This window comes from Melanostigma gelatinosum, assembly GCF_949748355.1.
Source record: "Melanostigma gelatinosum genome assembly, chromosome: 6".
NCBI classification, from domain to species: domain Eukaryota; kingdom Metazoa; phylum Chordata; class Actinopteri; order Perciformes; family Zoarcidae; genus Melanostigma; species Melanostigma gelatinosum.
This window is the reverse complement of record NC_136639.1, coordinates 24,194,132-24,207,830: the sequence shown is the minus strand read 5'-3', so window position 1 is coordinate 24,207,830 and position 13,699 is coordinate 24,194,132. Positions and strand designations below refer to the sequence as shown.

The 13,699-nt window shown below is 43.3% G+C and overlaps 1 protein-coding gene across 3 annotated transcripts in view; it reads left to right on the top strand.

Moving 5' to 3' along the window:
- Window positions 1–433: 433 nt before the first annotated feature.
- The window catches only part of rabl6b (RAB, member RAS oncogene family-like 6b), a 34,043-nt gene continuing 20,777 nt past the window's right edge, over window positions 434–13,699 (top strand). For 2 of the 3 annotated variants that reach the window (XR_013772069.1, XM_079270329.1), the window contains exons 1-7: window positions 434–546; window positions 9,090–9,480; window positions 9,599–9,733; window positions 10,066–10,113; window positions 10,338–10,367; window positions 11,909–11,961; window positions 12,481–12,569. Coding sequence is in view for 2 of the 3 variants with exons in the window: in XM_079270329.1 (XP_079126455.1) it covers window positions 9,351–9,480; window positions 9,599–9,733; window positions 10,066–10,113; window positions 10,338–10,367; window positions 11,909–11,961; window positions 12,481–12,569 (485 nt within the window). In the remaining variant the exon portion in view is untranslated. The remainder of the gene's footprint in view (window positions 547–9,089; window positions 9,481–9,598; window positions 9,734–10,065; window positions 10,114–10,337; window positions 10,368–11,908; window positions 11,962–12,480; window positions 12,570–13,699) is intronic. The other variant, XM_079270330.1, reaches the window with a different exon arrangement.

Below are 13,699 nucleotides of genomic sequence, written 5' to 3'. Positions count from 1 at the left end.
GATTTATGTTTTTGGATTATCCTAAATAACAGGGCATTCGTTTCTGGAAAAATACGTTGTTGTCGTTGTTGACTTTTCACCACAATGTAACAGATGGAGTTCAGTGTCCAGTTATGGAATTTTAAATGCTAAAATTCCGATTTCCTCTTGGGGGCTTTTAGGATTTCTCATCTATTTAACTGTTGAGATTCAAAGTGAATTATTGTTCTTGGAAAATATCCACTGATAATCCAGATTGGCCGAACAGTTACTGAATGGAACTTGTGGTGGGAGTGCTTTCTCAACTGCTGCTTACAGTGTCAGGAATTAACTTCTTGGCTGTCAAATGTATGTTTTTAATGCGCTCATGAGCAAATACGTATGCTTTATTTTGAAAGATGTAACGGAAGTTGTACATTTGTGTCTCGCGCTTGTAGCTGTGTCTATGTGGCTGCTCTCTTTTGCAAAGGAATGTCGCTACTGCTACATCTCTGTTGGGATGGAGGACTGACAGATGTTTCGTGAAAAATATGTCGGGACTGCAATTGCTCGTATTAATAAATAACCGTGAGTATTTGCAGCTCATACTACCTGAGAAAAAAGCATCCAGTCTAGCAGCGGTGTAATGCCAATGAGCGTACGGTGGGGAGCTAAGCTAGCTAACATCGGCTGGAGAGCTAACGTTAGCTACAACAGAGCCGAGGGATAACGTTACACAGCCAGTGTAGGTTACATATCACTGTTTCACTATTGACATGCCCTTCGGAGTATCTTTCTTTAACCAATTAGGTATAGTTGAATCAAAACTTTGATAAATAACCCTGTCAGGAGCGCAAAACAGCCTGGACAGCTAATGCAAACGTGAGGTGGATAACGTTAACGGGAAAATTCACCCCCAGAAGAATTGAGTCACGGTGTTGCACCGCTCGACTTTACATGTGAGCTGTTCTGTTCTCTCGTTTACGTTGACCAAAGTCACCCACTGCACGGATGGGAACTGGAGACCCGTCCCGAGGCTGGTCTGGTAGTGAATAATGTAACAGCTCTTGTGACAGCTCGGACCCATTAGGATTTAATAGGGACACGGAGCAGCCATATGTCCTAATTCAGCGCTGGTAATTCTCTCATAATCGACTAGTCGTTTTGGCTCTAATGCAATAACACATTCATGTAGACGAATCTTATTTATAATTCCAACGTTTTTTCAAATCGTACAAATTTTGCACAATTTCAGGCTTGCCATTTTTTGTGGATTAGGAAGCAATTTAGACCGGTGAGAACATTTTTTATTGTCGCATTGTATATATGTATATATATGTATGTGTATATATATATATATGTGTATATGTATATATGTGTGTGTATATATATATATATATATATATATATATATGTATATATATGTGTGTATATATATATATATATGTATATATATGTGTATATGTGTATATATATGTATATATATGTGTATATATATATATATATGTATATATATGTGTATATATATATATATATTGTTAGATCCTGGGGTACTTCTGGCCCGATACGGGGCTACTTACTGACTCAGCTCTCTATTAAAAGATTGTCGAGCTGGTGTTCTTGCGAGGGAACTCGCCTGGCTCTTCTAACTGCCGTTACTCCCGACGTCTACCCTGCTTCCTCCGGTCTGAGTGCACTCGGTCGAGGGGCCACCCTGACCCCGGGCGCTCCTACCAGTCGCGTCGGTTATGGCAGCTTCCCTCTTATGGATCCGTGCTCTTGGTAAATGCCAGGTTAGGTTTTAACGGCTAGGATTACTTCTTGCTAAAACCGTAAGGGGTTGTTAAGTGGATTCGGTCTCTAGGATAACCTTTCAGAACTCAGTTGTTAGACATACAATGGCTTTAACTTTTTACTACCACGAGGAACTTTTTACTACTTGAGCAAATGAATGCACTTGAGAAATTTACTTTAAATGCAGATTAGATATTTATTGCAGGTTATATTTGGTTAGTTTGCAAGGGTTAAAGCTACAGCTCACATAAAATGTTACTACACTTGATTCGTTACTTTAATTTTCTTCTTCGATTATACTCATTAGTTTTAGATGCCGAGACGGCTCGGCTGGAGCTGGATGTTCAATGGTGCGATGAAAAGGTTCTTTTGGAGTTGTTAGGAGCGAAGGTCTGGCCAGACCCTCGGTCCTCCTGCTCTCGCAGCGAAGTTCGGCCAACAGTCCACAAAACTCAGTACAAAGTCTTTCTCAGGCTGCTGCGTCTTCTCCGTTGTCCAGTTGGTAAAGGCGAGCAGGGGGGAGAGGTGATTCTCCATCTTTCAATTCTTGTCCACGAACGGCGATCTTCTTTCCGTGAACAGAGACGAAGTCCTCGGACGCGGCTGTCGAACGAGGTCCAGTGTTTCTCCATGGATGGCTCGGTCGGCGTCCCATCGTGAATTCCCGTCTTGCTGTTTGCAAGTTACTTCTTTTATAACACTTTTGGGCTGCCTCTCGCGTCTCTACCCCCTCTTCCTCAACACGTCCTCCCTCAGCCCGTGATTAACATGACATCATTGATCTGGTGCCTGTGCTTCGAAAATGACCTAACTTTTGTGTGTGTGTGCATGAGGAAATCACCCCAACTTCCCTGTCTGGGTGTTCAACATCTGTTGCACTTCCCCTTTCTCTTTTTGCCAACTCATCCTGACAAAACACTTTTCTTACATCGCAGCTCCGGTCACACAGAACATTTGTTAATCAGTTTTTACATTTGTTAAATCGGTTTGGTTAGTACACATTTGCTTATAAAATGATTATTGATCTCATCCTTCATCATTATTGTGCTTTGTGTCTTTTCTTCTCAACCATCATTATTTCCCCATCCCTTGAAGCCAACACCCTGCTTACTTCCTCTTTCTCCGTACTTTCTACACTCAGACTGCACTATACTCAGATACACATATTATTATCAGGTTTACATTTGTTAAATCACTCTATGTATTAAACATTCGTTACATATTGATTAAACATTTTGTTATATAATGATCATACACTTTATCTTTCGATTACACTTTAACTATTGATTTCTGAGTATATGCTTTATGCTTTTTATATCCTGACCTTCCCCTGATCGTGTATGCATGTTTTCGAGGCAGCTCTGTGGGCTCAACTCTTCTTGACATCCCCTTCTTGAGGTCACAGGCTGCCTCGCCTTAGCTAGTAGGAATCTCACAGGAAGCTTTCGTCGGCCAGGGCAGTGATGACGAGCACGTCGTCCTCTGGTGAAGACGGTCCTGATGCCTGCTCCCAGCTGTCGATCACCACTAGGTGATGAAGGTTAACCTTGTTAACTTCTCCACACGGCATGTACCGCATATGCATGCATCCATAACCTTCACCGGTTTATGGCGCATGCGGTTAAACTCTTTTCTTTTTCCTGTGACCCGGAGTGGTTTTTGGTCTCCGGGTCCCTGCCATGCAACGGCTAGGGTGGTCGGCAGCAGGCAGACCACACAGTCATTCTTAATTTCTCTCCATTGCAACACTTCTTTTTTCTCCGGAGAGAAATCACTTCTTGCACAACCCAACTTCCTCAGGGCTCTTCCTGCCCAGAGCCCCGTAGTACTCCTTCTCATGTTAACCACCCCTTTGACATTGGCCACTCTGACATAGGGTGGTAAATCTTGTATGTTGGTGGCCATTCTTGAGTTCCTGGTTTTCTCCTAATGCGGAACCGGCTTCAGCTGCCCCACTCCTTGGATTCCTCTTTTTTTAATGGTGAGTCCTCCCCTCCCTTTGTCCTCTCCTTCCTGCGTTGTATCGACCACACAACTCACAGTTTTTTTTAGGATTCTGCGGACTTCTTTTTCAGGAATCCAGAGTCGCTGCTTTTCCAGTTCCCTTTGCGTTGGAACGGTGCCTGCATATCCTAGTGCGCCATGCACTGCCTGCACCACCTCCTCCACGCTCTCTTCTGGGACTACCCTTCCTTTGGGCAATTCTTCCCACTTCTCGATCCCAACAAAGACAATTTGTGTCATCTGGACGAAACGATCCACTTCTTCGTTTCCTTGCCAGTGAATTTCTTCTCGCGTGTGGGCCCTCTGGTGCACCACTTCGAGCTCCATGCTTAGCCGTAATTCGGCTATTTTTCTCCATAGGTCTTGATGAGCCACTTTTTTACTTTTAGCGCTCCCAAACCCATTTTCCTCCCATATGGACAGGTCTTCGTTAAGGGCCTGAGCACAGTAATAACTATCAGTTATGACTAGCTCTTTTCACCCTTCTCTTTGCACTGCTGTTCTACTTCTCCTTTAACCGACGCCCTACTTTCATCTTGATGTAGGTCGGTTAGGTGTTGTTGGATGGCAGCGTCCCAGGTGGTCCATCCTCTTCCGTACAGGATGACCTGATGTTGGACGTTGCCTCTGTCGTCTTTATCCAGCGTCGGTCCTCCCGATGCCGCTCTGCATGCTCCAGCGCCGTCCTCCTCCTGGTCCTCGCTGCCGTCTGCTGCCGGGTCCTGGGTCGATGTCGCTGGCACGTCCTGCTGAGTCGTCGCCGTCTGCGGGCTGCCTCCGTCGCCATCGGGTCCTCTCTGCCGTCCGGTGGCGATTCCTTCATCTGGGCCGCTGGCTCGTCCCGCTGGGTCGCCTCCGTCTGCCGGCCGGTCCCTGGAACATCTGGTCCGTTCTGCTGCACTTGCATCTTGGACTTTGTCTTTGTCTTTGTTGTCTCGAGTCGCCTTCCTCCCAAAGCCTCTCGTCGCGCGTTGAGGAAGGGATGGGATCAGGCTCTGGCCCCTCTACAGGTCGGGCGAGTCTGGTCGATGCTCCCCGTCGCCTGCGGCTTCTCCTGTGCTGGCTTGTAAATACCACACACAGCTTCGATGCGTGGATGTCTCGCCATCGGACTTCTTCGTGGCTTGGGCAGCTTTACTTTCTACCCAACGCCTCACCTCAGGTCTTTTCGTACACGAACGACAGCCTCTCTTGGCTGCCGGGGTTCTTCTTTTGGACTCAACGTACTCCTTTTCCGTCGAGCCCCACGTTATGGGCGCCACATGTTAGATCCTGGCGTACTTCTGGCCCGATACGGGGCTACTTACTGACTCAGCTCTCTATTAAAAGATTGTCGAGCTGGTGTTCTTGCGAGGGAACTCGCCTGGCTCTTCTAACTGCCGTTACTCCCGACGTCTACCCTGCTTCCTCCGGTCTGAGTGCACTCGGTCGAGGGGCCACCCTGACCCCGGGCGCTCCTACCGGTCGCGTCGGTTATGGCAGCTTCCCTCTTATGGATCCGTGCTCTTGGTAAATGCCAGGTTAGGTTTTAACGGCTAGGATTACTTCTTGCTAAAACCGTAAGGGATTGTTAAGTGGATTCGGTCTCTAGGATAACCTTTCAGAACTCAGTTGTTAGACATACAATGGCTTTAACTTTTTACTACCACGAGGAACTTTTTACTACTTGAGCAAATGAATGCACTTGAGAAATTTACTTTAAATGCAGATTAGATATTTATTGCAGGTTATATTTGGTTAGTTTGCAAGGGTTAAAGCTACAGCTCACATAAAATGTTACTACACTTGATTCGTTACTTTAATTTTCTTCTTCGATTATACTCATTAGTTTTAGATGCCGAGACGGCTCGGCTGGAGCTGGATGTTCAATGGTGCGATGAAAAGGTTCTTTTGGAGTTGTTAGGAGCGAAGGTCTGGCCAGACCCTCGGTCCTCCTGCTCTCGCAGCGAAGTTCGGCCAACAGTCCACAAAACTCAGTACAAAGTCTTTCTCAGGCTGCTGCGTCTTCTCCGTTGTCCAGTTGGTAAAGGCGAGCAGGGGGGAGAGGTGATTCTCCATCTTTCAATTCTTGTCCACGAACGGCGATCTTCTTTCCGTGAACAGAGACGAAGTCCTCGGACGCGGCTGTCGAACGAGGTCCAGTGTTTCTCCATGGATGGCTCGGTCGGCGTCCCATCGTGAATTCCCGTCTTGCTGTTTGCAAGTTACTTCTTTTATAACACTTTTGGGCTGCCTCTCGCGTCTCTCCCCCCTCTTCCTCAACACGTCCTCCCTCAGCCCGTGATTAACATGACATCATTGATCTGGTGCCTGTGCTTCGAAAATGACCTAACTTTTGTGTGTGTGTGCATGAGGAAATCACCCCAACTTCCCTGTCTGGGTGTTCAACATCTGTTGCACTTCCCCTTTCTCTTTTTGCCAACTCATCCTGACAAAACACTTTTCTTACATCGCAGCTCCGGTCACACAGAACATTTGTTAATCAGTTTTTACATTTGTTAAATCGGTTTGGTTAGTACACATTTGCTTATAAAATGATTATTGATCTCATCCTTCATCATTATTGTGCTTTGTGTCTTTTCTTCTCAACCATCATTATTTCCCCATCCCTTGAAGCCAACACCCTGCTTACTTCCTCTTTCTCCGTACTTTCTACACTCAGACTGCACTATACTCAGATACACATATTATTATCAGGTTTACATTTGTTAAATCACTCTATGTATTAAACATTCGTTACATATTGATTAAACATTTTGTTATATAATGATCATACACTTTATCTTTCGATTACACTTTAACTATTGATTTCTGAGTATATGCTTTATGCTTTTTATATCCTGACCTTCCCCTGATCGTGTATGCATGTTTTCGAGGCAGCTCTGTGGGCTCAACTCTTCTTGACAATATGTATATATATATATATATATATATATGTGTGTCTGTGTGTGTGTGTGTGTGTGTGTGTGTGTGTGTGTGTGTGTGTGTGTGTGTGTGTGTGTGTGTGTGTGTGTGTGTGTGTGTGTATATATATGTGTATGTATATATATGTATGTATATGTGTATATATATATGTGTGTATATATATATGTATGTATATATATATATATATATATATCTATGTATATGTGTGTATATATATATATATATGTATATATATGTGTGTGTATATATATATATATATATATGTATATATATGTGTGTATATGTGTGTATATATATATATATGTGTGTATATATATATATATGTGTGTATATATGTGTGTATATATATGTGTGTATATATATATATATGTGTGTATATATATATGTATATATATGTGTGTATATATATATATATATGTGTGTATATATATATATGTGTGTGTATATATATATATATGTTACTTGTATATTTATTGAGATGCCCCTATGGACCTTGTTGGAAGTAAAGATCAGGAGAAGTAAACATGAAGTGTAATTAGGAATACTGATGTTAAATTAAGCTATGATGAGTTTTCACTGTTAATTTACCATCTCAATTACATGTTGATGCCTCCATGACCAAGTTAAGCAGATGAGACTGAGGACAACTACAAGAAAATATGTTCACTTTGCCTAATATGTAGCTTGACAGAGTTCTCCATGTGTGCCCTGGTGTTCTCATGTTTCCTTACCTCCTCATCCCTCACTCCCGTAACTGTCCATGCTAGATCTGTCCCCGTTGTTTTAAAAAGCTAAATAAATAATTAGCATGAGTGCGTCCAGCTAGCCAAACCTGTCTGCGTCCAGCTAGTCAAACCTGTCTGGTGTACAGCTACTAGAGAAGCTTCACATGTACTGCTTCCCTTTCCTGCTAGTCTGCTGTCTGATTGTGGGGTCAGGCTGATCTGGGATCAGCTCTTTGGCCTGCAGAATCTCTGCCAAAGTTCTCCTCTCAAACGGGTGTTGGAGGAGAAGTGCTCGCGCTCGCCTGTAGACTTCTCCTGACGAGAACGCGCAGCTTGGGGCCAAAGGACTTTGGCAAACAGGCAGAGAGGACGTGCAGGAAAAGCATATATTTTGTGCAGATATCATGATTTATTTACAAATATTACTGGGTACATACCATCATTTATTATTATTGTTATTTTATTTTGTGGCTCAAGGTGGGGCCACGCCCCATTGCCCTCTATTCGCCAGCTGCCACTGGTAGCATCTAAGATCTTTGGGCAGTTTGTTCCAGTTTCATGCAGTATAACACATAGATGCTGCTTCAGACCAAACTCTGTGCTGTTCCAGTTGAGATGAGACATGTATTCTGGTCCTAAACCACTCAGTGATTTACACTATGCAGCAGCACTTTAAACATATATTCTGTAACTAACTGGAAGCCTAGTGTGAAGATTTCATAACTGCAGTAATAATGGAGATGGAATATTGTTTCATCCAGATGGTTGGAAGAGTGGAAGGTTTTTCCAGTGATCACAGTGTCATTATTAATTTAGACAAATTGTTGTGCAGAAAAATTGGATGCTTAGCTCTTTGACTCATGAGAGGCACAAGCTGGGGCAACATCAAATCAGGTTCTAATGGGGTTATTTCCATTTTACAGGGCTCCACAGTGAGGGTTGCCATTGTCAGTCATTTTGAGAAATTGGCCTTTGGTTGCCATCAATGGCAAACCAGTTTTTAATATATAGAAAAAAGGTACAGCAAAAAGCAAAACGTGCACCCCAAAATCCATTGATATATCATTTTTGTTGCATTAGTGATATTTAAATATAGCTTGTCAAATCAGAACCAGACAATGTGCATTAGTGTGTTTACGCGTGTTTTCGCGTGCACAGAGGAATCTGTTTTAAAATGAAGTTGTCAAACAACATCACAAACGAAATGTGCAAATCTGAATCTGATTCTGATTCTGAAATTGATAGAACTGACAAAGAACCAGATGAACCTGAACGAAAAACTGTCTTGTGAGGCGAAGTGTCCCGGCATCTTTAAGCTGTGTGTAAAAATGAGACTGTTGCCCTGACGCGTATGCACGTCACATTTCCATTATTAAGCTGACATATATCTGCACTCTCTGCATTACTCAAAATATAAGCCTGCTGAAAATGGTTGCCGGGCCTGAAAACCACTTTTAAAAAAAGTGTGTTGGGCCACGTCTTAGGGAGACAGTGGTTCTCTGTGTTTCTTGATATTTATCGACTGCAATAACCAGAATATCATATGTACGAGTGTGTTTCCTTTTAACTGTTGTGTTTGACGAATTTGCCTTTTTCTTATCATGCCTACATCTTGAAAGTGAATGGGAGTTAATTCCCAACCATAACTTTTGTATTCCTCTGTTGTTGTTTTTTTTACCACAGATGATGCTCAAAATAACATAGTAATTACTTCCACCTCTGACTGGCGACCAAGAACATCCAGTCAGATCTAAGAGAACCGCTGCTGAACTGAGAGACGATATTGAGTCACTTGGCTTGATATGTGCTTCTAAGCATGGGTCCTTAACTTCCTCATCCACCAGGACACGCTGTTACACGATCCCTTCGATTGTTGTGTGACGGACCGTCAGGGGAGTTCCACCACCGTACCGTTACTGTAGAACCCTGAAACGCACCGGCAAGATGTTTTCAGCGCTCAAGAAGCTGGTGGGGTCCGAGCCAGGGCAGCTCAGGGACAAGAACATTCCGGCTGGCCTGCAGTCCATGAACCAAAGTTTGCAGAGACGCTTCGCCAAGGGGGTCCAGTACAATAGTAAGTGGTGCAGCCAATCGGGCGAACAGGCTTCTGCAGTCAAATACATTTCGTTTTTAGTATTTTTTTTAGTGAAGTTGATGAACTGTTTTCTGATGAACTCTCTTTCCGTATCCAGTGAAAATAGTCATCCGGGGAGATAGAAACACCGGAAAGAGTACTTTATGGCATCGACTGCAGGGCAAGAAGTTTGTGGAGGAGTATCTTCCCACTCAGGAGATCCAAGCCACAAGTATCCATTGGAATTACAAAAGTAAGTCGTTGCTGAACTATATTTGATCACCACTGCTTTTGCCGTGTTTCTATTTTGGTTAATATTTGACATCTGCTGTTCTGTGCCTCGGTGATCTGTTTCAGTGGCTCCATATCAAGGTAAAATTTAGACTTAGCCGCACCGCAGCTAACGCAGTTTTAGAGTAGGTGTCCTGTATTTCTGTTCAGCACTCCATACCAAGCAAACCTTTTTTTAGTGTTTGCAGTTGTTGGATCAATAGTAGAGTCGCTTAAAAGCCTGCACATTTGAAGTATTCAAATCCGTGGCCTAAGAGCATGAATAATGCAAACGTCCTTTCTGTTTCCTCTCAGCTACTGATGATGTGGTCAAGGTAGAGGTGTGGGACGTGGTAGACAAAGGTAAGTGTTTACATACGTGCCCATTAAAGAACCAGACTTTCCACAGAGGCTCGCCTCGCTCTAAGGAGTCACGCCTTTGTCTCTCTCTACTGCTGTCAACCTGCCGCAGTATTTCATGACACCAAACAGACACATCAGTTTCTGCTTTGTTTGGGTTTCTGTCCTCAGTGTTGACTTTGTCTTTTTTTTATTTTATTTTTGCACTTCTCTTGCACTCATCTCAGGCCAAAAATATCCTCTTCCCGAAGGTGTAGGTGAGCGCCACTGTAGTGTGTAGAGATTGAACTGGCTTGTGTGCTGTGGGTTTGGCCCCGTCTCGTCTTACTCTTATCTGAATGTCAATATTCCCACGGTTTGCTGCGTGGCTACTTTTCTGAGTTTGGCTGACTTTTTTTCTGCTGTGTGTAGCTTGACCCTAAGAGTGTGGCACCGTGTGAGCCGTGACGTGTACCCCTTTCACACCGAGGGCTTAACTGGGGTTGGACCGGCGTTGTTTGTGTGTTTGAAAGGGTTAACCCACGTTGACCGACTTTGATTTAACGACACAGGTTGAGAGTTGGATCGAACCAGGGTTGATTTTAATGTGAATGGCACGCTATCAATGTCGCTAACAGCTGGGGGCGGGACAAATTATGTCATTGGTTGGAAATGAAGGGCGCACAGTCGTGACGCAGGTCTTCTTAGGTGCCGTTGCCATGTTGCGTTGAAAAACGTGTAAGAAACGCCAGTTGTGCCGCTTTCATGTTTTTATCTAAAGTGCCTGGGGGGTTGCGCTACTGTCGCGCCTACTGTTACTAAGCAACCAAAACCTGCATGCTGCGATGACGACGATGATGATGAAAGCCTCACTGACGAAACTAAACAAAATCAAAACGGGTAAAAGGTAAATTTGCAGCACTGCAAATTCTTCTCTTTAGCTTTACTGCTTGATTCTGTTTCTTCAGTTTTGTTGGCGACGGGAAGCAAGTACAATAGTCTGTTGAACCTGGAACAGATCGTAAAGCCCCGGGTAGTCCTGCACTAAATTTATTAATTTCTCCTCCATTCATTCACCGTAAACTGATGTTTACGGATAACAAAAAATATATCTTCCAGCTGTAATTGGTTGTTCCTCGCCACATGACATGCGGAGCGCCCCGCAGCATTCCAGCGTTGAACTATTTTTATCTCAGCCTTTGCGCCCTGAAAAATAGGCGCTTGGGAAGACAGCGTCTCTTGTTTTTTGGGGGAGCCCTCCGAGCGTCTACACTGACAACAATAAATTTGAATGAGCAAAAAAACGTGACATGGCCCCATAGTCCATAAACAAACAAGAATGTTTTCAGCTACATTGGAGGTGAAAGGCTGGCGATCGTAACAACATGGATATGTGGCAAGACTTTGCGGTGCGGGAGCTAGCAGTACGACGATCCCTACAACAGTGGTTTTGGACACGCTGCTCTCGCTTATCCGGTACAGCAGACTGTGAGCGCATCTGTTTTTAAAGCATTTTTGCGCATTTTCAATGTGGCTTGGTTTGAATTGACAAAAGAAGGTTTGAACACGGGTCAGATAACCTCGGTCCGACCCTGGTCATTGGTGTGAAAGAGGTATTAATACCAGCATTGTGTGTTTAAAGGATACCGTGCGTTAAAATACGGCTGCAAGATGCTTTTCCATTAGAAAAGCATCTGTGCTGCTTTTGTGTTCTTTCAGTCACCATAATCATAAACATAAAGCCACTAGCTAAGCTGTAGGCTGTGTTGTTTTTTTGTCTTTTCAGCTTGTCTAAACTTGTGATCTCTTGTTCTTTCAGGCAAAGGCAAAAGGCGCGGAGACAATTTAAAACTGGAGAATGAGCCTCAAGAGGTAATTAAAGCTGCAAGCAACATTGATTGGGCCCTCGCAACTACACGCACGTTGAGGGTACTGGCAGGGTCTCAAGAGCATATTGACAAAATCGGAAGTCAATCGGGTTAAATCTCGAGGAGGAGTTTGTCAAAGTATGACGATTTGAAACGGTCAAAAAACGTCATAAAATTCAAAATGGCTGACTTCCTGTTTGGTGTGGTGAAAAATCTGACTGCAAATTCTGGCTTGCGTGCCAAATAAAAAAAAATTACCAGTATCCCAAGCACCTCCTTTTTGCGACGAAACACAAAATAATAATAATATAAAAAACATTAGAATAACAATAGGTTTTCCGCTCCGACTAAGTCGGCGCTCGGGCCCTAATTATCACATGGCTGTCATGTGTTTCGGAAAGAGACTCCTTTATAGTATGTGGGTCAGTGAAGGAGTTTGCCAGAGTCAGAGGTGCGGTAAAAAGCATTCGATTTCCTTCCTGTATCATGTGATTCATGCATTGGTTTAATGTATGTGTTTTAGTCTGATGAGGTGGCCCTGGATGCAGAGTTCCTGGATGTCTACAAGAACTGTAATGGAGTCATCATGATGTTTGACATCACCAAGCAGTGGTAAGTGGGTCTGTCCCAATAATAGTATATCTAATTATGTTCGATATATGGACATGACCTCCATCCCCGTTGTGTTATTATATTGCCGAGTGTTTGTTCATACAAGACTGTCGCCAACATTTTAGTCAACATGCAGAATAAATGTCAGGCGTTCCCAATATCCATTTGACCTTTTGTTTTGGTTGTGTGGTTTTATTTAATTTGTTTTATTTACTTATTTTTTCACATTCCAATTTCTGAATATCTTTAAGAATTAAGTTCATTGCTCTTTCAAATGATGTACTTGCAATACTCTGCTATGATATTAACACTATATCAGTGGCATAAAATTGTCTTAAAATGACTTATCGTAATTGATGGGACAATATATCATTAAAAAAATATGTGAGTTATTGTGACAGGCCTCGTGGTCTGAGTTGTTGTCCTCACACTGTCTAGTCAGTGAGCTCTAATGCATGGGCAGATTAGGTTTCAGCTAAGAGCTTCCACTAGTAGATTATGTTCTGCTTCAAAGGCAAAAACCTTCAAAGACATTTCAACACGGCTATTTTAGGTATTACGTCTGAGGGAATAGACGGAGATATTTGTTTTTCAAATACTAATATGTCTAGCCATGAGGGACATGATGCACCAATAGATGTTTCGGCGTTTGTTGTTATTGTGGCCATGGCGTACTGACCAGGGCCCCGTTCCTCGTACGTGGTTCAACTAAGTCGATCAAATGTCCTATTAGCCAGCCTAAATTAACGAGATGATTGATGTCAGGCTATCTCGGTTTCTCCAAAGCTGATCCGCGCTCAAACTGTCTCGTTAATTCGAACCAGACGATAAGGATAATTGCACGTGCCCGTCCTACTTCAAAAGGGGGAAGCGTCGATCACCGACACCATGATTTTCTAATAGTACAATGGCAAATAAACTCAAAGAAAGAGCCTCTTTTTTCTCCGCTGACGAGCAGGAGATGATTATGAACGCATATGAGGAATTCAAGACCGTAATCACGGCAAAGACAAGAAGCACGGCAAAAATATCGCAGACAAGTTAAATGTGTAAGTGTTGCGGAAATGTATCGGCTAATTTTAAGTGCCTCATCACCCCAATCAATCAGATTATATTTCTTTAAATGTGGC